At 37.3% G+C, this 25125-nt stretch overlaps 1 protein-coding gene across 3 annotated transcripts in view; it reads left to right on the forward strand.

Annotated features, from left to right (window-relative positions):
• The window catches only part of CTPS2 (CTP synthase 2), a 58136-nt gene that overhangs the window by 8116 nt on the left and 24895 nt on the right, over window positions 1–25125 (forward strand). For all 3 annotated transcript variants that reach the window (XM_068179982.1, XM_068179983.1, XM_068179984.1), the window contains exons 7-13: window positions 901–981; window positions 2307–2458; window positions 2727–2859; window positions 4936–5024; window positions 5787–5881; window positions 6718–6780; window positions 7402–7445. In XM_068179982.1, the coding sequence (XP_068036083.1) occupies window positions 901–981; window positions 2307–2458; window positions 2727–2859; window positions 4936–5024; window positions 5787–5881; window positions 6718–6780; window positions 7402–7445 (657 nt within the window). The remainder of the gene's footprint in view (window positions 1–900; window positions 982–2306; window positions 2459–2726; window positions 2860–4935; window positions 5025–5786; window positions 5882–6717; window positions 6781–7401; window positions 7446–25125) is intronic.

Here is a 25125-nt window from a genome sequence, read left to right on the forward strand (position 1 = left end):
CATCAGAATCAGTGTAGCTAAGCTGCATTAGCAAGGTGATCAAAGGGCAGCTAGAAGTTTCTGAGCAAAAGGGCTGGATGAATTAAGTAGTTGCATTTGCTAGAAAGATGGGGAAAGTAACGAATTAGTCTCGTACCAGGATCATCCTACTTTTTGTTATACTTCCAGGTTTCAAAATAACTTAAGGGAGTAGACTGAGTAATCAGTAGGCACTTTACTAGAGCAGTTCTGCATTTTGATCTGGGTGCCTGGAGTTACATACTGCACAAAAAGACCCCTTCCAACAAACACCAAAGCATATAATGATTTTTTTCATTGGTTAAAAATTATCAATATTTTCTAACATTACTGGGGTTTAAATGTATCAGCAAAATACTAACATCTGTAAAAACTCCATACAATTATGAATTAGTTTTCTCTTCTTTGGCCTTGTTTTTGTCATGATGTCTAAATGAAGAAGATGCTGAAATACTGAAATACTCATGCATGCAAGATAAGTATTATTGCTCTTAATTTAAATCTGATCTTATTGATAAGATTACAATATTTCTTTTGATTCATCATATTCATACTTATAGAGCTGCTAGACTTGAGGCAAAGAGTATTACAATAGTAGCTAGTTCAAGAAAGAAGACTATGAGGAAGGAACATTACAGAGAAGGCCAATGAAAGATGAATGAAAATTGGTCAGTATGGGCAGGTGACAGATTTGCTTCTGCCTTGCTAGTAGATACTTGTGAGCTCTGATATATCGTAGAACTGTAACAGGAGGAAAGAGTGAAAAAAGGCACATTTGTTTGTGCTCTGCTTCTAAAGGAGATTAATTTCACTATGAAATATTGAGAATCTTCTATTGGTTTACCTAGTAAATATTTGAAGTTTTTCCTTTTCTTATGACAGATAGTCTGTAGAAGTGCAAAACCTATAGAAATGGCTGTGAAGGAGAAGATTTCCATGTTTTGTCATGTGGAGCCTGAGCAGGTCCGTACTTCAATATTACATGTGGGAAAGTATACAAATATTTCTTTGCATTTCCGTTTTCAACTTTTGACTGCTTCATTCATATGTGATTGTCTTTATAATTTTTATCTTGCTATTATGGATGCTATAGCATTTTCAAAATATCAGGAGTATAAATGTTAAGTTTTATGTCAAACAGTCATTAATAATTTAAATGCATATTGTGTAAAAGTTAATAAAAATAGATTTTGAGTGCATGGTTAGTTTTTATGCATAGCATGAAACTGTACAGTTTTCCCAACTGTGGCTGGTTTTATTCATTATTTATTGTTATGTATTTATTGCCCATAAGTCATCTCAGGTGATTATACTAATGGATGAACAAAGTGTGGTTAAAGCTAGGCGATTTGCTTATGTCCACATGGTCACAGCCACATGAACACTCTTACTGTGATTATATGTAATAGGCTATTTATGCCCTTCAGCATGCATCTACTCTGTAGTTATATATTCTTCTATAATTCATGTGTGATTTTCCCCTAATAGTTTGCGATTAATTGCTATTCAAATATTACTTTTGATTGACTTCTCTTTAAATATTTTTGCAAGTGAGAGCATTTTACTTTTCAGGGTAATGGATAATGCTGAAGGTTCAACAGATTTCGATTGAATGGGCACATAGGCATGGGGCAACACACACATGTACAAAGTTTGTGATGAACAGAAGCATCTCGAGGGTAGCAAGGAGAGTATCCTTTACTGTTCATGTCTTGAGAACACTTGTGCTCAGGATTCTGAGCTCTGTGATCTTGGGTAGACCAAGCACAATCACCTTAATTGCTGGCAGCTTGGATGCAGTTTATAAATGTATTCTGAACAAAAAGGTCCTTAAATGGACTGTACTCAGTAATTACATAGCCTAGTTCACTAACTAAATACATTCAGGAGACTTTGTCACAACCAAATTTGGTCTGTTTTGTTAGGTTTAATTTGTTTTCTTGCTTTCATGCTTTTAATACTCTAAGTTTGTGAAAGGGGAGGAAGGAAGTGCTAGCAAGCATGAGTGCAGATGTTTGCATTAAACCTGATGCCTTGATAGGCTTGATAAGCCTGTATGATGGTGTGAAGGAGAAGTAAAACACATTTTTACTTTTTGAGTAACTTTTTCCTTGTAGATTTAACAGAACCTTAAATATTAGCTGTGCTGTCCTGCTCATTCAAAAGGAAGGTATTTAAAAACCAGAATGTGTGTAGAATAAAAAATGCATGTAGTATCAAAAAGTAGAATGAATGTTTCCTGTGAAAAATGTACCTAAGTTTTTTATGTTCTGCCTTTTTTTTGTTAGGTGATATTTATTCATGATGTTTCTTCTACCTACCGAGTACCAATCCTACTGGAGGAGCAAGGCATCATTAAGTATTTTAAACAGAGGCTTAATTTACCTATTGATGACCAGCCAAGTGATCTTCTAATGAAGTGGAAGAAAATGGCTTGCAGGTATTCTGTGTTCTGCTGAATTCTCTAGAAGTGCTGTAATTCAAGTTAGGTTTTAGCTGTTATGAAGTCACCAAACTGGACTGACTGGGTGTAGTGCTGGTCGACACCTGTGAATCCTCTGGGTTTAAAATCACTGGCAGTTTGGAAATACTAGGAGATATTTTGTGGAGTTAAAAAAAAAGCAAATGCTATTAAATTTTTTTAACATTTTTTTTCTTTTTTTTTTGGTGAAATTTGGTGTAGTAACTGAAGAACTTGTTTTTGTCAGATACGAAAGGTTGCTGAAGGTGTGTTCCATAGCTCTCGTGGGCAAGTACACAAAGCTAAGTGACTGCTATGCATCTGTTTTCAAAGCTCTGGAACACTCTGCACTGGCAATTAATTACAAACTGGATTTAATGGTGAGAATATTTCTGGCTTTTGCTTTCGGGAATACTTTGATTCTACTATTGCATCATTCTGTGGTAACCTACTAGTTCCTATCATGTGTGGCAGTTTTAATTCATGTCAAAACTAGAAAATGAATCATGCAGATAAATACAGACTGGCCAAGCATCTCATTTTTTAAAATAAATGTTTCCAGATTTAATTATTTTATTTGGAACTAAACTCACCTGAAAGGAACACTGAAGTTACCCAAAACTGGATCTGATGAAAAAGCACACTTTATCTGCAAATTTATATTTATTATCATAGATTTCACTTGTTTTCATGACACATAGTTTTATGGTGGACTTGGCAGTCTTGGATTAACAGTTGGATTCAATGATCTTAGACATCCTTTCCAACCTAATTATTTTATGATTAGAAAAGGGCAAATGTACCAGTCTTAAAAAAAAAAAAAAAAAGATAAGGCCAAAATTAGGATTTGGGTAAATGACAGGTGGTCAGCCTTTTCTTGTTCCCTGGGAAGAGTATTAGCTAATACTCTAAAAAGTTGTTTCGGTGTCCATGAAGAAACAAGAAACTGGGAGCAGCCAGAATTGATCCCTGGAGATTTTTAGATCCTGACTGGAAATGATCCTAAGTAGCCTGCTCTTATTTGACTTGCTTTGAGCAGTGAGTGAGTCTTGAGACTTCCCAATATCCTTTCTGACCTATGTGATTGTGTCACTGTAGTGTTTTGTACTGAAAGCTGCAAAATGGGAAACTTTTATGATATGAAAAATAGCTTTGCTTATAAGGTGAAAGGTGCCCTGTCTGCAAATGCACAGCAAGCTTCATGTTCAGCTGGACTTAATTTTGGTGGGGCTTCTGCATTAACAAGCATGAAAGCTGATGGTTGCTGAGCTCCAGTGCAGTGTTGAAATGTTAACAGACACAGCTCCCACTCCACTTAACTGCATGTCCAAACCTCCTTTTAGTGTTAATGCCCAAAGGCTGTCAGTATAATCCTGTTCTCTGAAGGAACTGCTTAATCTGAATGATGAAATGTTGATGTTTCTTTAACTGATAAATGTTCCTTCTTATTATGTTTGGCAAGGAAAATACTTGTTAACTCCAACTGTCATTAGTTTCCCTTTCCAAACTCGCAGTGTCATAGTGTCTTTTTAGTCGGTTGTATAATATTATTCTAGTATAGAATAGCAACATTCAAAAGTAGTTATTTTACTGTTGTATTTATGATGCCTTCTGGAATGTGGAAAAAGTAGAAAATATTTGCTAGAAAGCAGTCTTGTCTGGGAAACTTTCAGCTATCTCCTTGTCAGTTGCCTTTCTCTGCACATAGGTGAGTTCTGCCATTTCAGATGGAGGAACCTCCATCCTCATTTTTATGGAGGATGGACTCTACATCAGAATGTGGTTAATTGTGTTAATATGAGAAAAACAGATTAACAAAACCCAGAATCAATCTCTGATCTTTTATGCCCCCAGTGCTGTACACTGTCCCCTCACTTTACTCTAGTGGTGCATCAGGACCTGTGCTTTTTAATGACTCTAGAGATTCTAATGCAGTATTTCCAGTAGGGCATAGATAATGATTCTTTCTCCCTTTCTACCCAAGAGTACCCAGGAACACCTTTCTCACAGATAATGCAGGTTTTTCCAGTCTTATAATAAGATTGGACAAGCTATGGCACCCAAAAGCCAGGAAAGTAAACATCCTAGCCACATCCCATTGGGATGACAGGCTAAGGTCAGCACCACTCCTTGTTTGGCCCTGGTTGCTCTAGGAAGGTAACCTGGGTCAGAGTTACAAAGCATTCTAGTTAATCTGCTTACCTGGAAGGTGCCAAACAGGGCTATAGGCAGACACAGCTCCTGAGCTATGTGCAAAGAAAAGGGCACAGATTGCTGCAGTTAAAGCAAACACTTGCTTTTAAAAGCAAATACTGGGTCTTCAGTGAAGTTGTTAGAGGTTTATTGGCAAATGCACTTGAAACTCTTAATAATTTCTCTTAGCACTTGACTGTACACTATCTGTTGCGCTTTCTGTGGAAGAAGAGACCATTTAATTGCATGTTTTTCTTTATTAGTACATAGATTCAACAGAACTTGAACGTTCTACGGAAGCAGAGAACTCAGTGAAATATCACCAGGCATGGCACAAACTGTGCAAAGCAGAGTAAGTGACATTGGGCATTCTGTATCCCAAGTGCAGACCATGATATTTATTTCATGTGATGAAAAATGCTTCAGTAAATCAAATAATTTCTCCATGCATCCAGACTTTTGTTACTTACATGAAAAGATAAATTGCACGGGTGGTGAAAAGCTTCAGCAAATTGAAGTATCAACATATATTCTCAAAGTCTGCTTAATCTTTTTTAGACAAATTGCAGTTTTTTTGGTTGTTGGTTTAGGGTTTTGATATTTCTGTTATTGTTTTGCTTTTTAGATATCCTTTCTTTACAGTGCAGATCAGGTGTCAAAGGTTTTTTGTTGTCAATATGCAGCATAGTTAAAGGTGCTTGTAAATGCACACTGCAAATGTCTCTGTTAAGAATCATTGCTAGGATTTCAACTTGTATTTTTAAAGGGATGTTGTTTCTTGTCTATATGCATTTAGTTTTTTTGCTATTAGAAGATCTAAACTTTGGGTGTTAGGATTTTAAGCAGTGAATATGTAGCTAGATTATTTGAGCAATATTTAGTTAAGCAGTGGGAACTTCACTGTGAAGTGTGATATTGGTCAGATGAGAATTGGGGTAGGTAGATGAAATAAATCTCCAAATTTAATTTCTTTGTATTCTGAATGGTCATATAAAACATGCCTTTCATGAATTGTGCTTGCTTAGTTATAACCTCAAGAGTCTTCATGTTGTGTGGATTCCTCTGCTGGCTTGACTCTACATGTTAATTCTTTTACATATGGCTGTCATTACAGTGGCATTCTGGTCCCAGGTGGTTTTGGAATTAGGGGAACAGAAGGCAAACTCCAAGCTATCTCCTGGGCAAGAACAAAGAAAAAACCTTTCCTTGGTAAGATCATTAGAGTGGGAAATTACTGTGTTTAGGAGATGTATAGCAAGCTAATTGATTTGATTAAAAAAAAAAAAACAAACAAAACCCAAACCCTCACATTAGATAAGGATTCTGTCTTAGGAAAGTATGTATGATGTTGTGACTATGTGCCATGTAAAGAATCCCCAGGAGCATAGTCTTGTACCACATCTGCTGTATGAGGAAGGAAAAAAACCCAAACCCTTCTGCAAAGGTTTAATTTGCAGGTACAAAACTGGGGAGAGTTTGCTTTTCATTGTAATTATATCACTATAATTCTCTTTATTAAACAGTATGCAGAAAACATAGATGTCTTTGGACCACTTTTGCTGTATTAATTTTTTTTAATTTTTTTTACTGGTGTATGTTATTTTGGTAAAGTCCAAAGATGTCATCTGGCCTATAAGCTGAGTGCTACTTGTGTAAATGCCTCTGAGGCTTTGCTTCCTACTCCACATTCCTTACTTTTAAGTGTCTGACTAGTTGCCAAAGCAGCAAAGTTTGAATCTGGATATACCCAGGCTTTCAGCTTCTGTTTGTCTTTGCAGTAATTATTAGTAAAATAGATGAGAGGAATAAAATATCTTTGAAAGGGCTTAAAGCACATAATTGTGTCACATGTATTTATAGTGTGCCAAGTTTGAAGTGTGAGTTTTACATTAAGCAGCCACTTTTGCTTTAGGTTTTTTATAAGTCTGTGTATATGCAATGAATACCAAGATTTCAAAGCAGTCAAGTTTAAGACAGAACAGCAAGTACTTAGTCAGTCCTTCTCTTTGGCCTGGAAAATCTGGAGTTTTTGTTTTCTCTTCTAGGAGTTTGCCTGGGAATGCAGTTAGCAGTTGTGGAATTTGCAAGAAACTGTTTGAATTGGGAAGGTGAGCTTAGTATGTTAGTGTGAATATTATTTATTCAGAGGAATTTTTATTCTCTATGTGAAATGTATGTCAATTATTAGAACTGTTTACAGATCCTGTGATTGTTAGATACTTAGCTCTTGCAGCAAGATAATTTTCAGCTAAGTACCTTATGCTACCTCTCTGTGCAAAGGAATAAGAGAACTCTTTGTTATGTGGATTGTTTGAAAACTGCTTTTTGATCTAAAGAGTGTAGAAATAAGTGTGCTTAAAGTTCACCTCTGTAGTCTCTTTCTGAAGTGTGCTGGTGGTGAGAAGTAAAAGCTGAGAAGTGGTTTTCTCACTTGCCTTCATTAGCCAGAGTGGCCAAACAAGAGCCATTCAGTAGTAGTATGAAGAGATTTAACTTATCAATGAATTTCTAACACTAAGAGCTGAGAGGAAAGTGTTTTGGAAAGCAGGAAAGGGAACTTATGTGTCTGAGGTCATATGCTTCCTGTGATTACTTCAAAAGTGGTGCAGGATGTGTTTCAGTTCGTGAGATTGTAACATAAATGTAGGCAAGCCCTGAAATGCCACAGAGCTGTTATGACTTTGCATATAGAGCAAATGTACTGTGTTTACTTTGAACTTCTGTTCCAGATGCAAATTCTACAGAATTTGACCCAGACACAAAAAACCCAGTTGTAAGTATTGTTTTTTCCCTGCATGTGTTTTGTGAACATACATATTCCTTAAAAAGGGAGCTACCTCTGTGTTAGTTAAAATCTATCTATATTTTTACGTGGTAGGACGTGAGGTGATATCTGCTGTCCTTACTCAGTATTGTTTAAAAAGGTATTTTCTTTTGATAGTCTCTTGCCATTGCCTATTTGCTTCTGTGAATTGCCTTAGCTTTATTTTTGTAATTTTTCTAATGGTTTCCTTGAGAGTAAACTCATGCTGGGAGTAGACAATAATGCTTAAGTTGGCTTTACTAGGGAATAAAATATAAAAGGGAGCTGAAAGGTGTAGCACAAGCTATTACCAAAATAAAAATTTGTATGACAAGATAAGGATTAAATGGAAATGGGTTGAAAAAATCTTATATTTCCTATGTATATAGAATAAATAACCACTACACCTGTCCTCCCCATTCATCTTATGGTCCTCCTTTTGACAAAAATGTCAATGCCTCAGATATGGCAGGGCTCTCTGCATCATATGCTGATGATGGGATTTTAGCGTGGGTTTCACCACATTATTAATGTAGTAAAACTTAAAAGTGATCAGGAAAAGAGGGTTTTTAAGAAAATGAAAAAGAACAGAAATAAATATGAGAAATAAAGAAGTATCTTGGTGTGAGATGTAAACATTTGTTATAGTGACAAATTAGGTGGGTTGCTCACATTGACCTGCTGTTTTGGTATGAATTTCCTTCAAAAGAATTTTGTTGGGATTTGCAAGTAAAACATACTTTTTTCATGTCTGCTTAGTCTGAAATGTGCAAATAAGAGGGTTCTTAGAGCATTTGCTCAGTTTGTCAAAGTTGCTTATTTGCATAGGAAGGATAATCTAGTCTGAACTTTTGAAGATAAATTAAAGACCCTCAGAGTTTCAGGCGAGACTTGCTGCTAGAATTTGGTGGTGTTTGGAGAGGTCCTCAGGTGACTGAAGGTAAACTTCACTTTTGGCATCAAATTTGTGGCCTTGCCATAGTTAGAAGTCTCTTCCTTTCTCCTTGACTATGTGCAAAAATGTACTCTTTCACTGCAGGGCTCAATTTCATAATAGCAATATGTTTTAAAATGTGGAAGATGTTGAAAGCTTATTGTAAGATTTCAGGTTGTAAGAAGGCAGAGCACAGAAGACTGATTCTGGGGCATCCTTATTTCTAGAGCTTTTTGAGTGTCAGTTTTATGTAATGGTATTTAGCTGGTTGATTTGCAGTTTACATTCAAGGGCAAGTAAGGTAGATATGTTAAAGAGAAAATAATGTGGACATAAAGTTACGAAAATAATGAAATGAATGTGTCATAGAAGATTAATACATTGTTTACAATGAAAGTGTTATCATTATAGTATGTATAATGGATATTCTATTTTTCTGAGCTGCATTAAGGTTCTGAAATTGGTTATTGACAGTCATATTTCAGCATCTTAATCTGATCTTTGACATCTCAGTTCTGGACAAGAAACATGTAAATCATTCCAAGTGGGAGATTTGCACTACCAGTAATTACAGCTGCTAAATAACCTGCCTTAGCAGAGTCCATCTTGTGCTGAAAGCTGTTTGGATATCCTATATAATCAATAAAAACAGTTGGAAGAGAAGCAGATTACTGAAGCTTTTGAACTATCGAACTGATGTAGATGTTTCATTAGCGAAGAAAGTTAATTGGAGTCTATCAGCACTGATAATATCTTGTGATGCCACTGTGCACTAACTTAGGACTGAAGCAGTGTACTTTTCTTTTGGTTTCCTCTCCTTTGAAAATAGAAGAGGGAGAAAAAAGGTACTGACGAGGCAGTAGTTATATTTCCTTTTATTTTTTAGAAAAAGAGACAGAACTTGACACATAACTTGGCAGGGAAACTGAGTGGCATCATAAAATATGCAGCCACTTACATTGCTTCTTAATTTGCTAAGCATTCAGGTACTCAGAACTGTACTACTAAAGTTGATAGTTTCATCTAAAGTGCTTAGAACATATTTTAGTCTCTTTTGTTTCTCTTTGTTGACTGCATCTATGGAAATTTGAACTTTTCTGCTGCAAATAAAAATTGCAATTATCAAGTAGTCCTGTAACTCAGTATTACACAGAATCACAGAATCATTTAGGTTGGAAAAGACCTTTAAAATGAAGTCCAGCCTTAAACCAAATACCACCTTGTCAACCGGACCATGGCCCTGACTACCACATACATCTGTGTCTTGAACATCTCCAGAGATGATGACCGCACCACATCTCTGGGTGTCCCATTCCAATGCTTAGCAACCCTTTCAGAGAAGAAGTTAGACCTGATTTCCAAGCTGAACCTCCCATGGCACAGCTTGAAGCCATTTCGTCTCATCCTGTCGCTGGCTGCCTGGGAGAATCTCCCGGTCCCCATCTGCTGCTGTCGGGCAGTTGTAGAGATTGATAGGCTCACCCCTGAGCCTCCCTTTCTCCAGGCTAAACCCCAGCCTCCTCAACAGCTTCATGTCAGACTTGTGCTTCAGACCCTCCTTAGGTCTGTTGCCATTTTCTGGACATATTCCAGCACCTCGATGCCCTTTTGCCCAGGGCAGCTTTCCAGCCTCTGTTCCCCAAGTCTGGAGCATTGCCCTAGCTCAGTAGGGAAGATGAGGGAGGTACATGAGCTCTGAGCAGAGACCAAGTTCTTGGTTGATTATTTGCAGGTCATGTTCCCATTATATATTTTTAAGCTTTCTGCTTTACTTCCTGGCCTTTTTGAAAAATAATGATAGGTAAATTTTGAGTATTCATTGCAGGAGGATGGCTGCTCAGAAAGGTAACACATTCGCTTGAGTGTAGAGCTTGGTATGAAGTTTCTCATGTAAATGGTAATTTCAAAAATAACTCCTTTAAAGGGAAACTGTATGGTCTGAACTGCTAGTAAACTGGATTCACTGGATGGATGAAGAGTTATTTGTTTTGTTCCATTTTCCTCATCTTCCTTTACTATTAAACTTAGCTCTTTTTTATTAATCCTTTTAATTATGTTCTTTGTTGGTTTTATTGCAACTGCATCTAATACTGTTCTGGAAGAAAAAAAATACTTTCTGGAAATAAATTTCCTTTTTTTTTTCCTTTGATTTACAAAAGCTAATTTTAATTGTGATCATTGTTCTTCATGAACAATTACACCTTCTATAGGATCATGAACCTGAGCTTACTGCCCTGGGTAAAATAACTGCATTTTCTATATACTCAAGAAATTGTGCAGAAGCATATTTTGCCAGTAGGTGACACTCTTAAAACATGTTAATTTCCTAGTGCCCATGTTTCCTATTCAGGATGTCAGTAGCCTGATTGAATTCCAAAATTTCTAAGGTTGTCTAAGAGATGAAAAGGAATGTATGTCTCACACATGCAAAAAGCATGTCCTAAAATTCTATGATTGTACTTAGGCGTGTGTGTAAAGTTGCTAGTGGAGCTTGGTTAGCATAATGTGCATGTGGTATATTTACTTTTAAAATTAAAGCATACTGTTAATTTAGAATGTTTTCGTAAACCAAGGAAAAAGTAATACATACGATTGTCTTTCTTCCAAGAAATAATACATTTCAACAACTAAAGGGGTTTTGTAAAAGAGTGACCTGGGATCATGTTAGGACAATCATATGATGTTTAAATGTCATATTTTTTAAGGCTCCTATTATTGCATCACTGGTCTGGAGTACTTTATTCCTCATTTCATTGAGGAGAAATTCAGGGTTAGGAACCACAGTAGTATGGGATCTTGAATGCACTTCACAGGCTTTGCAATTAAGCCAAGTCTTTAAGTCCTTAAGTAACTTAAGAGCTCTACGTGATTTATCAATGTAATGGATGATGTTGGTGTTAAAATTCAGTCCAAAATTCCAAGTTCTCTAGTAAGATTAGTCCCTAATCCACTGATTACTTGTCTTCAAAATATCCGTTCTTCATTTCTCTTTTACTAATTTCTTCTTGAAGTAAATAATAATGCCCATGAAAACACATCTGTTACAGTAATCATGCAGTGAAAATGGTAAGACTGCACCAAATAAGGCTAATGAACTTTAACTTCAACAGTCACTCAGTTTATATATATACTTACATGTTCCCATTCACAGTCATAACAAAAAAGTACATACTTATGTAAATATAATTTAAAATGAGTATCCAGTGTTGCAGTTATCATACTTGGCATTGTTACATTTCTATTGAAAATAAATATTTTATTTTCAAAAAATTTGAATCTCTTGTTTTATGAAGTGTCATCTTTTGTGAATGATGAAACTGAACTGTGAGGAGTATTGGATAGTATACTCCAGGAAACACTCCTCAAAAAGGATGCTGCACCTTTCTTTTTGTGTGCTTCAGAAACTGTGTGATTTGAAATTCTCTAGAGGTGCAAATAATAATCTAGGTAAAGCAGGATTTGTTAAATAACACCTCAAATGTAGCGTGAAATAGAAACAGTAGTTCTGAACTAGTTGGATGGCATTTTAGCTGGAATGTGTGGCTGGTGACTGTGGATGAAACACAATAAAAACATGCTTTCTTTTCTGTTAAATCTTTATTCCACATGCTTTAAAATAATAGCAAATCTGTGGGTTTAGATGTACACGTTATGTAAACGAATGCCAAGCTCTTCTTCAAGGCAGTGGTACTCGTTCTTCAGGATGCCTCACTGTCCTGTACTAGTTATCTTTTTTACAATCATCATAAACTCATCAAAGCTGACGGATCCATCCTTATTTTTGTCCAGCGATTTAATTATGTTATCAAGTGAGAATTGATCCTGTTTTTATAAGAGAAGAATTAAAAAAAAAAAAAGAGAATGAGATAATTAGATCACCATGAGCATTTTTCTATAAAGCATGTTGCCAAGAAATGATGCATTCAATAACAGTCAGTGTTACTTGAAGGTGTTACTGGTAGTGTTGTATTTACTGGTTTGACTGGATCAACTAGTAGGACAGTGTCTGCTGTTGCCTGCCAAAAATGTTAAGATGTATAACCATTTGAGAAAGATGAAGTATTACTCAGATGGCTTACTTCAGTCTTCTGGGTAAATTTGGAATCTGGGGAGTGGAGCAGGTGAAATAGCTGCAGCAGGTGCATAATCACCAGTAAAAATAATATGCATGCGGCCTACTCCTTTATCAGACACTAAATTGGGCCCTGCATGCATGTTTTTAAAACATGTTGCTACTTTCTTTATGCTTTGGGCCAGGATCTGAGGGTCTCTTTCCCTCCCTTTTCTCCCTCTTTAGTAGGAATACTGTATTCACTATTAAAAACATCTTGCTAATTTATTAAATTTAGTTTAGATTATTAGCTTCTTTTATTTGTCGTGTCTGGTAAGAGTGCATGTAGCATCCTGATGCAGTGAATATTCTGATAACAACCCTGATCAGGCTAATTAAATAATAGAAACCAAATTTGGAGTTATAATTTAACTTCATAAAATGTTTTCTTCATACCATGTATCTCTGCATGTTTTATAACGACCTGTTATGTTTTGATATTGATTTATTATGGTGCTATAAATATCTGCAAACAGACTTGTTGCTTGAAAATGTCTGAGGTCCAGACAGAAAACATCAGTATTGCTTTTTCTGAACAGTTCCATTTCCACATATCTGGGAAAATGTGTATGATGCTGAATTGTCTTCAGTGTTATAAAAAGCATTATATTTCTGAATTTGCCATCACATTTCTGTTACTTTTTGGCAATCAATTTCTAAGCTGTCTTTTAAGGGAAAGAAAAAACCCTTTGTGTTTTATTAGGGTTTTTTGGGGAGTCTATTGTTAATAAGCCATTTCATGTTAATTGAAATGACTAAATTGGATCACTGTAGTTCTCAAAATACTGTATTTTTCTATGGGAGTGCCACTTATTTCAGACCTTCAGCAAAAATTGCTTTTGTGAGAAATCCAAAACACAGTATTTAAAGATTAGTCTAGCAGAAGAATCTAAATTGAGTCCTAATGCAATTCAGGAAAGATTTAGCAGAGAATATATATAAAATCAGAACACAGATTTTTTTCTAGCTACAGGAAATGGCTATTTCTCTCTCTAGCTTGGTGGCATTTCTCTTCTTTACTTGGCATCATTCTGGAATGGCAAAACTTCTTTTATTTTGTGATGATGGTAATTTAACCTAGATAGAAATTAGCTGAGGTCTCTTGCTTTTAAATGTGTTCTACTGTTTTACTTGGTTTATAGATTTTTTTCTATATATTTTATAGATTCAAGATTAATTATTTAGATTGAAATGAAAAATATTTTATAAGATTCAGATACAATATTTCAGGTGAAATACGGCTTGCATTAAAAATAAACAACAAAAAACCAAACCCAAACAGAACAGCTCTTTGATTTTTTTTTGCATTTGATATCATAGGACTTTGTTATAAACTCTGTGCTCAAATATCTGTTTGGATGTTTGATATTTGGATATATTTTATCTGTTCACCAATGTAAATTAAGTTTTACAAGTCAAACCTTATTTAAGAATTATGGATTTAGTGAAACCATTTGGACACAGTAATCTGCCCTGAACATGATTGCCTGTATTTCCTTTTTCTCGTGCATTCCATGGAAGCACAGTGAATACAATGAGAGTGAAACTCACCTTCAGGTACTGTGCAAATTGATTCTGAAGTAGATTCTTCAGCCCACCAATGGACAGTGCACTGGTGCTGCCCTCCTGTAAAGCATACTGAGTAAAATACTTCAGAAGGTTTTCGTTGAGTAAATGTTCCATGTTTCTCAGATGTTGTCTTGAAGAATAACTGCAAACAAAACAGACAATAACAATCACAATTTGAAATATATCTGACACTCTGTTCATTGTTTAATTAACCATTTAATGAGTAATACTTAACCTATATGAAAAGAGTTGGGTTTTTTTCCCTGTAAAATTGATCAACTTTCCCAAGAAAGGAAATTATCTAAGTTAGGTTTAAGGGTTTGAAAGACCCAATGTATTTAGGTTAAGCTTACCTCACTCAGAACCCAGAGCTTTCAGATGTATCCAGCAGTGAGAGTCTCAGATTGGGGCAACCTTTATAGTTGCTTGCATGCTCCACCCTAATTATGAAACTAGCATGTGTCATTGAGTCAGTGCACTAGTTATTGTGTTTTCAGTATTCAAAGGAATAGGATACTTTAGCAGTAGAAATGAGTAATATTTTTTTATCTCTGAAACGTGTCATCATCCTCCACTGCACTTGATATATATTTACTTGGTCTTTATAGGTGATACTGGAGAGGTTTTATTGCTTGAATTTGTGTGTTCTTCACTTCAAGATGAACTACGTTCAGAGAAGCGTGATAAAGACTCCTATGGCGATATGTACAGCATTTGTTATTGTAGTGGCCTTTGGAAAATGGCAAATGTAAGGGCTTTTTAAACATATCCAAATATGTAAATAAAATATTAAGAGAGCTACTAGCTCTTTGTGTGAGTAGTTAATCACACTTCTCCACATTTTGTGCTATTTCTTAGCACAGGAGAAAGATGAAGTTCCTCTGGAATAAAATTTTGGTTGCTAGTGTTAAGAAACAAAACATTGCATGATGTGGATGGTAAAAAACTGAAGTGTTCTAAATGAGAAAGTTGAATGTGAGGTTCTGAAAACCAGTCCCTTTTTGGTAACACCTTTATAACTGACTATTGTGTTCTGCAGGTTCTGAATGTTCCATTCTGAATGTTCCAATGGTTTTATCATGTTTCATTGATGGTCTGTGGGACATCCTGGAGCTGATAATCAGCTTGTGGTTGATGCTTCATGACCCAACATTGTTAATTTTGCAACTGCTGAGTTGCTGGTTCTCGCTGTGGTTTCTCCTTGTGGTTTCTAATCTGCCTGCTGTCTGTTGTCATTTTTTTTTTGTGCTTGGCTCCAGGCCCACTGACTAGATTTTTCACCCTGTCCATCATTTCTTCAGAATCAGTTGTCATTTCATCATTTGTAACTCTAAACAAAGAGTTTTGTGGGTCTGTAGGAAATGAATGGGGCAGAAGGGATGTTTTTGGAACTGCAGATGTATGAGTGTAGGTTTCCGTAACAGGTAAGTAGGAGGCTTCCTGAGAAAACCAGGCAAACTTTGGTGGATGAGTTATGTAAATATACACCTTGCATTAGCAGCCCATTTCAATGTGCTTGCACTCACTTCCAAGTGTCAGAAAAGTATTAGAAGAGTCCCTAGAGATCATACAACTAATTACTTCCTTTTCCCTGGAGTGGGGTCATCAATATTTATGCTGGATGTCTGCTCAATTTATTCTTAAGTGCCTTAAATAATGGGGAATCCACAGCCTCCTTATCTTACCCTTGTGGGTTTTGTGAGAGTGTATTACTGTGTGTCCACAAGACTTGCTGCCCTTAAGCCTTTGAGTCTCCTGTCTCTGCAGATAGGCAGAACAGACATCTTCCTTCTTAAAATGGCCTTTGACATCAGTGAAATTCCCCATCTTCCTTTTTTTTTTCCTTTTTTTGATTCAGAAATCTTTGATAGTTTAGTCTTCCTCTGTGAGTCCTGCTACATAGATCTAGTAATTTCTTCTTGACTTTCTTCAGTTGTTTCTAATTCTGCTTGAGATGCCATGTCCAAGGCTGTGCCCCTTGTTCACCTCTCTGGGTGCTCATGGTGTTGCAGATTTAAATAGTTCCAGAGGCATTTGGTTGATGAAGACAATCTCCCTGTGTTATTTTACAGGGAGGTGTTCAGCTACAGGGTTTTAACAGTGGAAGACTTGCCAAGTTTCTTGACACTTAATTTCAAGATTGTGGAGAGGACAAATACACTGATTTAAAATTCAGTGCAAAAGCTTGGCATTGGCTTGGAATTCACAGAACTGGGGCAAGGCATTCCCCAGTATCTGTCCAGTCCAGCTGAGGGACAAAGCTGGAAATGCACTTTCTCCTATGTTTGCTTTTTGGGTCTACAGAATTTCAGGAGCTGCTGCTGTCTATCCTAACAAAACCTCTCCTGCTGTGGGATGTGGGAGTAGCAGTGCAAGCAAGCTGGGGCTCATGGCCTGGAATGCATTGTACGGGTTAGGGTGGGTCCCATACACCAAATTGGGGCATGGACTCCATGTTTGTTCATGACAATAAGATAATCATAAATCCTTTTGTCTTCTTTTTCTTTCTGCCAACAAAATAAAAAAGAAATATCTGCTTCTTTCTCCTTTCATCCTCTTTGCCACCTCTGGTAGGTGGTCAAATTTTAGTAGTATTGTGTGACTGGGTAATCTGCTAAGGCTTCTGTTCCCCACCTGCGAATTCCTCCCTGCAGCTGCAGTCTGGTGGCCTCACCATCCTTACTGCTTTATCCCTTTTGGAAGCAGTGCCGGGAAGCTGGTGTGCCTGATCTGTATTGTTGACATTACAGTGTTTGCAAGATTTGTTTTAAGTATTCAAATGACTTCTCTTTGTACCTAAGGCAACTCCCTGAGTACAAAACATAGTAGTAAGATGCTTAGTGGTATGGAAAAGCTGCATTTCGAGGGATCACAACTTGGAATTCAGCACATTAGCCTTGTTAATTTGCTAAGGGTTCATTAAAGAACACCACCTAATTGCAAAATAACATAACCAGTTTTACTGAAACATCTTCCTGGGAAAGTGAGAGACCAATCTCTGAAAATATGGGTGATTTCCTCAAGAGTTGTGTGCCAAATCTGGGGATTAATCCAGTGTCCTCAGACCAGCTCTGTTCCCAAGGCACTGTCATCTACGAGGCTATTTGAATGAGAGATTGGCAGAACTGGGATTTGCAGTTTGATCTCCTGACTCTTTGTCCTCTTCATTCTCATTTAGCCTGCAGTGCCCTCCTCCAATAGTTTGTGTGGCATCTCCAAACTCTGGAATCAGCCACAGAACTCAGTTTGACAGGCCCCAGTACATTGTCTTTTCCAGAAGACCTCTTTGTAGGACTTAACTGCTATCCTGAAATACATCCATCTTATGCAGCACAGCCCAGCAATGGCAGAATGATATCCAGGTGTAAGGAATTCTGGTTGCTCACTAAGAATTTGAAAAAAGTAGGGGACGATAATATGTTACTGTTGCTGCCCTTAGATGATGTGTGACTAGCAGACAGCAGCATTTATCTATACTAAAGAGCAGCACTTGGAGCTTTGATGTCTGTGCAAGCTGACTTCCAGTGTGGAAGCAGCAATCCAACTTTGGTTCCAGTGCATTGCTGCTCTTTCTTGCATGTGTGAAAATATATAATTCCTGCAGTTTATTACATAATTCAGTTGGGTTTGCCCTGGTCTAGAGAAGTCACAGTAAGCACAGTATCCTTTTGGAATTGACATTTTTATTTTTGCTTAGATAAAAAGCCATTAGCAAAAAGAGGACTAAGTTGGTGATGTCTTGTAAGTTTGTTTAGGGATGCACATTGCATGTCCATGTGATGGCTGTGTGTCATTTTCTTTCAGTGTGTGCAGATTCAGTATTCACTCAAAACTGACTGTTGGTGAATATTTCCCTAGTAAACTGGTTTGTTGGCATATTTGGATCAAGCAATTACAGTCACATTGGAGAGTAAGGGAACACAAGCTGCGGGGATGATTGAAGTTTGGGCACCACCAAAGTGGTAGGAGGGGTGAAGTTTACAGCATCACAGTCATGTGCCTTTAATGATGGATTAAATGGGATGGTAACCCAGGTGCTGTCTCTTTTGCCCTTGTCACATCCTTCCTGCCACCACTGATGGCTGAATGTTATGTGAATCTGTGCTCCTTGTTTACCTTAACATGCTGGACTATAAATTGAGTTGGTCACAAATGGATTTCTATGCCATTCATTGACACTGTTGGAAGGGACAGAGCACCCTCCACAGGGGTGGGGCTGTCACCTGAGGGCAGTGACTATCTCAAATCATCCTGTTTAATCCCCTGGTGATGGGTTAACGCCCTAACCCTCCAGTATTTTTCCACTTTCTTCGGTATATTTTATTGTAGCAGCACCAGACTCACTTGTATATAAGTCCAGCTACTTTAAGCAATTTCAGGGATCTCTGCGAGGCTTACTTTACAGCCTAGCCAGAGTATTGAAATGTCTGCTGTCAAAGTGAAGTTTGCTGTAATGGAGAACATGCCTCTGTGGATGTTGAGCACTTGAAAAGAAAGAGCAGGAGGCGGCTTTGTGCTTAGTGTTCACTTAGTGCTTGTGCATCATCTCAGGCTTACAGACATCCATCACTAGATCAAAGCCCTTTGTTAACTTTGCTTATTTTTTGTAGCAGAGAAAATGGGAGATGTGGGAGAGAGATGATGGGACAATTTAAATAAATTGGGGTGGACAGGGGACTCTGAGGAACATATGAGTCCTATCTGATTTGCAAAGAAATCTTGCAAGGTGTCAAGTTTGATTTCTTATTGAGTAAAAAAGCAGAGCAGAATTTGTATAGAACTAGTTCTGGTATAAAGAATGTATGTGTGTCTGTGCCTCTGTAAATTACCACTCCCCATGCTGTATCTGAAATTAAATATGGGATACACTGTACTGTAGATGATTTGCAAATAATGAAATCCATAGAGATGCACATGTCTGCTGCTACCATGGTGTGTGTTCATTTCAGCTCTAAGGGCTTTGGTGAGTTTTGCAGAGAATCAGTCCCACAACTGCAGGAAGTCATCTCCAGACATTCTTGACCCGTCTACAAAAAAGAACAGGCTTTAAAGTTGGGATACTGAAAGCCAGTCTAACCCATGGGTAATTTTTCCGATGGTGGTGGCTGGCAGATGTGGGAACTAGCTCTGTAGTGCAAATAGGGGGGTTGTGATAGAACATTTCAGTGTTGTCATTTGGTTCTTACTGTTAGCCTAGGAGGAGACAAAGGACTGACTGAAAGAAAAGGAACATTCAGCGAACAAACTTTCTGAAAAAGATCAAATAATTATGGGTGAGAAGTTCAGCAAACTGCACAACAGCCATTGTAGAGAACATGGCATTGCTTTGAGGGATGGAATTGTTAGATGGAAGTTGGGGATGAGTTGTAAAATCCTTTATGTGTCACAGGTGATGCATTCCCTATGTTAAAATTGTCATTGTTTGTAAAACCTGTAGTGGTGATGTGTAAAAGGGATGTCTCATCTCAAAAATTAAACTTGAGCTATATGGGTTATCCTGACAAGAGTTTCTTGCAGGCCCTCCCTTGTGACATACACCTAATGAGATGTTGAAGGTGTCTCCCTAAACAGGACTGGGTGCGACTGCTACAGGGATGAATTATTTAATAAGATGCATTGTTTGTAGTCAGCTTTAAATTGGTGATGTGTTATTCATTGTAACTATATGTGTCAGCTGTTGCTGCCATATGTACACATCTGGCAGACTAATTCGTTGCTGAAACTCCTTGTGATGTAGATATTCTGTATTGCACAAGATAGTTTTGAGGGAGATTGTGTTTCAGTAAGAGGTTTTATCCTTCCGTTTGTGAACCTTGACTCGTGCAGCAGTGCAATCTGGTTGTTAGTGCCGCAGCTGAAATTTGCAGTTATGTAGTTGTTAAAACCCTAAACCTTTTTGTTCCATACTAAGCTTGGATTTGTTTTTTGAAATTCTTCAGAGTGATCAAAGACGTGTAAATCTCCATTCCAGCAAAGCATATATGGATTTATGGAGGAGTGGCTTTGGTTGAGTTTCAGGTAGAGCAAAGTAAGTATAAGTACAATAATGCTGTACAAGAGGCACTAGTGAGTTTATATATCTGGTGAGATGAGGCCTTTTCTCAGCTGCCCTTTGACACTGGAGATGCCTGGAGTCTCTGGATGTCACATCTGTATCTAAAAACCTTTCTTAATCCTGAAGAAAAAAATCTATGAGGAGAATGGGAATCAAGTTTGTAGCTCATTTTCAGACCATTGTTGTTGCTCTCAACAGTGCACACCTGATGGACTGTTCAAAAGAGGTCTAGAGGTGCATCGAAAAAGACACATGGGCACCTAATTTAGGGATTACATCACTCTGAGATACCTGATCTCAAAAGGGGAAATGTACCACTAAGAAACTCTCTTGCCCAGCATAATTTTTAGCTAGAAATATTTATAATCTGTTTTCATGTGAGTCTAGGACTACTGTCTGTCAATGTTATAATCCTACTGGTGAGTCAGAAATGCCATACCTGGTTGTCTTGATCCTGGAAGGGTGTAATCCATTTTGTATTCTTAGAATTTATTTAAAATGATTTGACAGACAGGAGTCTGATACCATATGAGTTTGTGTAGCTTTCTTATAAAGCCTACAGCTTGAGATGATGGTGTGGTGATAGGTGTGGTGATGGTGTGGTGACATGATAAGATCCTCTTGATTAGCTTCGTGTGCCTGTGGGAAAGATGGGGAATCCTGGACTCTGGGTTCTCTAAAACAGTTCTGGCTTTTCTATTAAACAGCAGAAGCTGGGAGAAGGAGTTCTGGTGTTTTCACCCCATGGACCAGTGTGCACTCTTCTGTGGATATACACTGGGTAGGGACAGGGGGCTCTCAGCAGTTAACCATGTTCAAGCCCCTAAAATCAGTGACTGAGGTCTTTTATCAGAATTGTGCTGCAGTGACCCTTTAGGTCCCTGTGACCCTGCTGGAGCTGTGCTGACTTTGCTGCTGAAGTGGAAGGGAATTACTGAGATAGTGCCACAACATTGAGCTGAAGGTGCTTACGCTAGGTAATGACCACCTACATTCTGCCAGGAAAAGTCAAGTTTGGGGAAAGCAGCAACAACTATGAGAGGTTCCCTTAGGCAGAAAGAAATGGAGGTCATTTTTTGGTAGAAACATCTGAATCTCTTAAATTTCTTCCCCTTCAGCACTGTGTATCTGGATGATCAGCCTTGCTGGCCTGATCACACTCAGCAGTACAAAATGCAGAGGCAGAGAAATAAATAGAACAGTGGTAAGAACTTTGGAACTCTCTCTTTGATTTGGAGAAAGAGGTGCTTATATGCACCAGTAGAGCTCCAGAAGTTACTAATTCTCAGTCAGAAGTCTGCAAGTAAGCCATGCCTTGTAAAAACAGATTATTAGTGGTATTCTGGGTTATGTTTCATTACCAATGGGAAACATAACAAAAATGATGCTTCAAAGTAATGGCTTTACCTTTGGCATAGAAATTCTTCATCTTGTTAGCATTTTGATATATTAGTGTCTACATATAATAGATGTTTGCTAAATTATTTCCAAAGGAAAACTGTCAAAATTACCAATAATAACTTTCAGGTTTCTGAAAGGTTAAAGGAGATTTAGGACAATGGAAGGAAGAAGCTCCTAGAAAAGTCTCCCCCTATTCTCTATTTTGACCAAGTAAGATAAGAGTGGGACATCAGGGAAAAATCAAAGAAATTAGAGGGACTAATGAGGCCTATGAGAAGAGTAGCAGTTATCTAACAAACAGTATAGAGCAATCAGTTTTCTTACTACTTTGTATGTGATTATGGCCTATTGAAAGAAATTAAGCTGTTGCTACTTACAGAAATTGTCGTTAAGAAAGGGTAGTACTTGTATACCTAGCTTAATTTTAGATTTTCTAATTACCCAATTTGAATATTAAATCAAAACCAAATTATTCTAGGTTCAGTAAGTAACTGGAGTAGTAGTTTGGAATTTCTCAGTTTAGACAAGTGCATCATATTTAAACATCTGTAAACCAGAACTTTGAAGAAGTAGATTTGCATTTTCTATAAACTGAAATTAACAAATTATCCACCTCAGCCATAACTCACTTCTCAGCTTTGCTAGTGAGGAAGCCAACTATCAATTAAGCTGAATTTACCTCAAAGCCAGTTTAATTTATTTTGGGTTAGTGACTAGTCTTCCCTTCAACACAAAATGACTTGGCTGCTTTTTTTTGTTTGTTTTATTTTTTTTTCTTCCTGTAATACACAGGAGTTCACAGCTAAGCTGTAACAAAATGTAGCTTTAAGTAATTTCTTAGGATTCAGAATCAAGAGTGGAGAGAATTTTATAAGAAAGTTTTAAGTGTCTTTAGCTTGTGAGGCAGTGCACCAGATACCATGTGGAGCTCAGCCTTAAGGCTGGCACCAGTTTGAAACAGACCTGTGCAACCCCAAGATACCTGTGCATGCTATGCTGAAACATCAAAAAAGGAGAAACATTGCTTTTCCTAAGACATTTCTCCCAGACATTGGTTATCCTCTGAGAGAAGCCCATTTTTCCCAGCACCTCTGCACAGTCACCTTCTATTGCCCATTGGACCCTAGTATTCAAAAGCCCTAATATCTAGCTGTGAAGAATCTGGAATTATAAATCTGAAAAGAATTTAAATAATAAATAATAAATTTGAAAATAATAACCAAGTGGTCAAAAGCCACTTGGTGATTATTGCATTGCCACTGAAAGATAATACAGATTTGTTAGCTGTGGCTTCCATTGGCATTGTCATTTGGCCTAGCTAATTAGGGAGAGCCTGTGTAGGCATCAGAGACATAATTTGTCGTGAAACTGTTAACTTTAGTCTTCGTTGATGAGAAGGAAGCCCAGCATTTGTCCAAGAGCCTGGAAAACCACCAAAACCTCAGTATTGCTCAAACTGTAAAATTAAAAATTAGTTTGACAAATCACAGCAGACCTGCTGCGTCTGCAAATGACACAGATCAGTGACAGTGCTTTCTTGCACAGCTTGACTTTCTGTACAACTTTTTTGTCTTGTGGCAAAGAAATATTCTATTCCTTCTCAGAATAATCCATTTTAAGTAGTGATAAATAGAGTTCTTGCAAGGTTTGTTTTGTCTTGCTGTTTCTCTCACTGTAAATGTGGAATTTTAAGTGAGACAATAAAGAAACTGTATGAATTAACTAATACAAAGTAAATTGCCATTTTTTGAGATTTAGTATCATTAACTCCATTATGTGGTGAATATATTTATATTATCACCTTCTCACCCAACTTAACTCATTTTTACCTGCATTTTCTGAGCTGAAACTTAAGTTATGAGACACTTAATAATATCTGTCTTCTTGGAGAAATTAGAGAGCCAGTACTTAAACAAACAACTGAAAAAGTTTCTAAAAATCATTTTTTCAGTGAACTTATTCATTCCACCACACACTTGCAAACTCAGCAAAACGTGAGGGTCAAGTGACAAATAGTACTGAGAGGACCTTCATTTTAGGTAAGAAATTAAAAGGAGAGAACCATGCTTTCCTCTTAGAACCCAGATTGAGCTGATGAAATACATTTGTGAACTAAGCACACCTATAATTATTTCACAGGAAGGCAATGTGTGCAGTGCTCTACAGGGCATATTATGGTATCACCTTTGCTTTAACAAGAGCACACTGGGTCAGACCACAGCTCCATCTAGACCAAAGTCCCCCTTGGGCAGACTTGACCTGTCTCTCCCTTTACAAAATCTTTGTTGGTAGTGTCCCAACCTGTTATAACTGCCCAGGTGGCCTGTACTTCTACATTTTTGTTAAAGCATCAGCTACATTGCCTGGCATGGCCATCAGGTGTTCAGTCTCTGGGTCTCTGTATCTCTCCACTGAGGCATTTGCCACTTGGGTGGCTGTGGATGTGTCATGATGGTCAGTTATTCACCACAGGTACTAGATCAGCTGTTTCACCCTTCCATCTCTTCAAAACTGAATGAGTACCACCTGTTTTCAGTGATTTTTTACTGTCTGTTTTGTAACCACTTCTTTTAACACTTCGAGAGTTTCCCCTGAAGATGGATTTTAGCTTGGCAGTGTCTTTTAACTCCTTGACACTGCACACAAGCAGAATGCTCATGTTTTTTCTGCCATGCTCATTGTTCTGTGTGTGAGTTTTATTTTATCTTATAGTCCTGATATTTGATTAACTTCAAAATGCCATTTTTCTCCTTAAATGAAAATGAATAAAAATAATTGACTCTCAGTTATTGATGCCTTTTACAAGCTTCTTCTTAAATATTTGGGGGATGGGATTAATGATTTGGTATTTATATATATAAAAACTTAAAAGTATTTGTGTTTCTTCATTTGGATATTTAGTTTCTGTGAAAAATGCCTTCTTGCTGTTAATGAACTCCAACCTTTTTCCTTTCTTAAAATTTTCTTCCTAAAAAAGCATTTTTCTAAGTAGAAATGCATGCTGGATTATCAAAAAAGCTTTGCCCTTTCCAGTACTTACAAAAGGAATTATGTATAACTTATTGGAAATCAAATAGGGAAATTTATGCTGTGTACAAAACATTTTTCTGAATGAAGTACATATAGGTGAGTGTCTGTCAGTGTTTGATTTAATAATTAAAGTACCACTGGGAAACTTTGCCTTTATGAGGTTGGCTGTGTTAGGTCCCTTTGTGTGCCACTGTGGTGGTGCAGCCTGGAACTTTGGCTGTGTGGCAATGTCTTTTGGTTGCTCAGTAAACATTTGTAGCATTTAGTAGATCACTGCATTATCTGTTGAATTAATCTGTACCTGGCCACCCACACTTTTCACAGAGGAAATATTCTGCTGGGTGTGTTTGCCTGATGTCATGCTAGTTAAATGTCTGCTTGATCTGCACTAGTATAAAGTCAATTCTATAAATGTTACTTTCTTAGAAACAATATTGGTAATTTTTTTCCTGTAGGTTTTCACCATCTCGTTGCTAAATAAGACGTGATGTGAAGATCCATTTTTCTTCCTCTCTGACCTTTTTGCTAGTGGTTCTCCCTATGCATACAC

This window comes from Anomalospiza imberbis, chromosome 2 (assembly GCF_031753505.1).
Source record: "Anomalospiza imberbis isolate Cuckoo-Finch-1a 21T00152 chromosome 2, ASM3175350v1, whole genome shotgun sequence".
Taxonomy (NCBI): Eukaryota; Metazoa; Chordata; class Aves; order Passeriformes; family Viduidae; genus Anomalospiza; species Anomalospiza imberbis.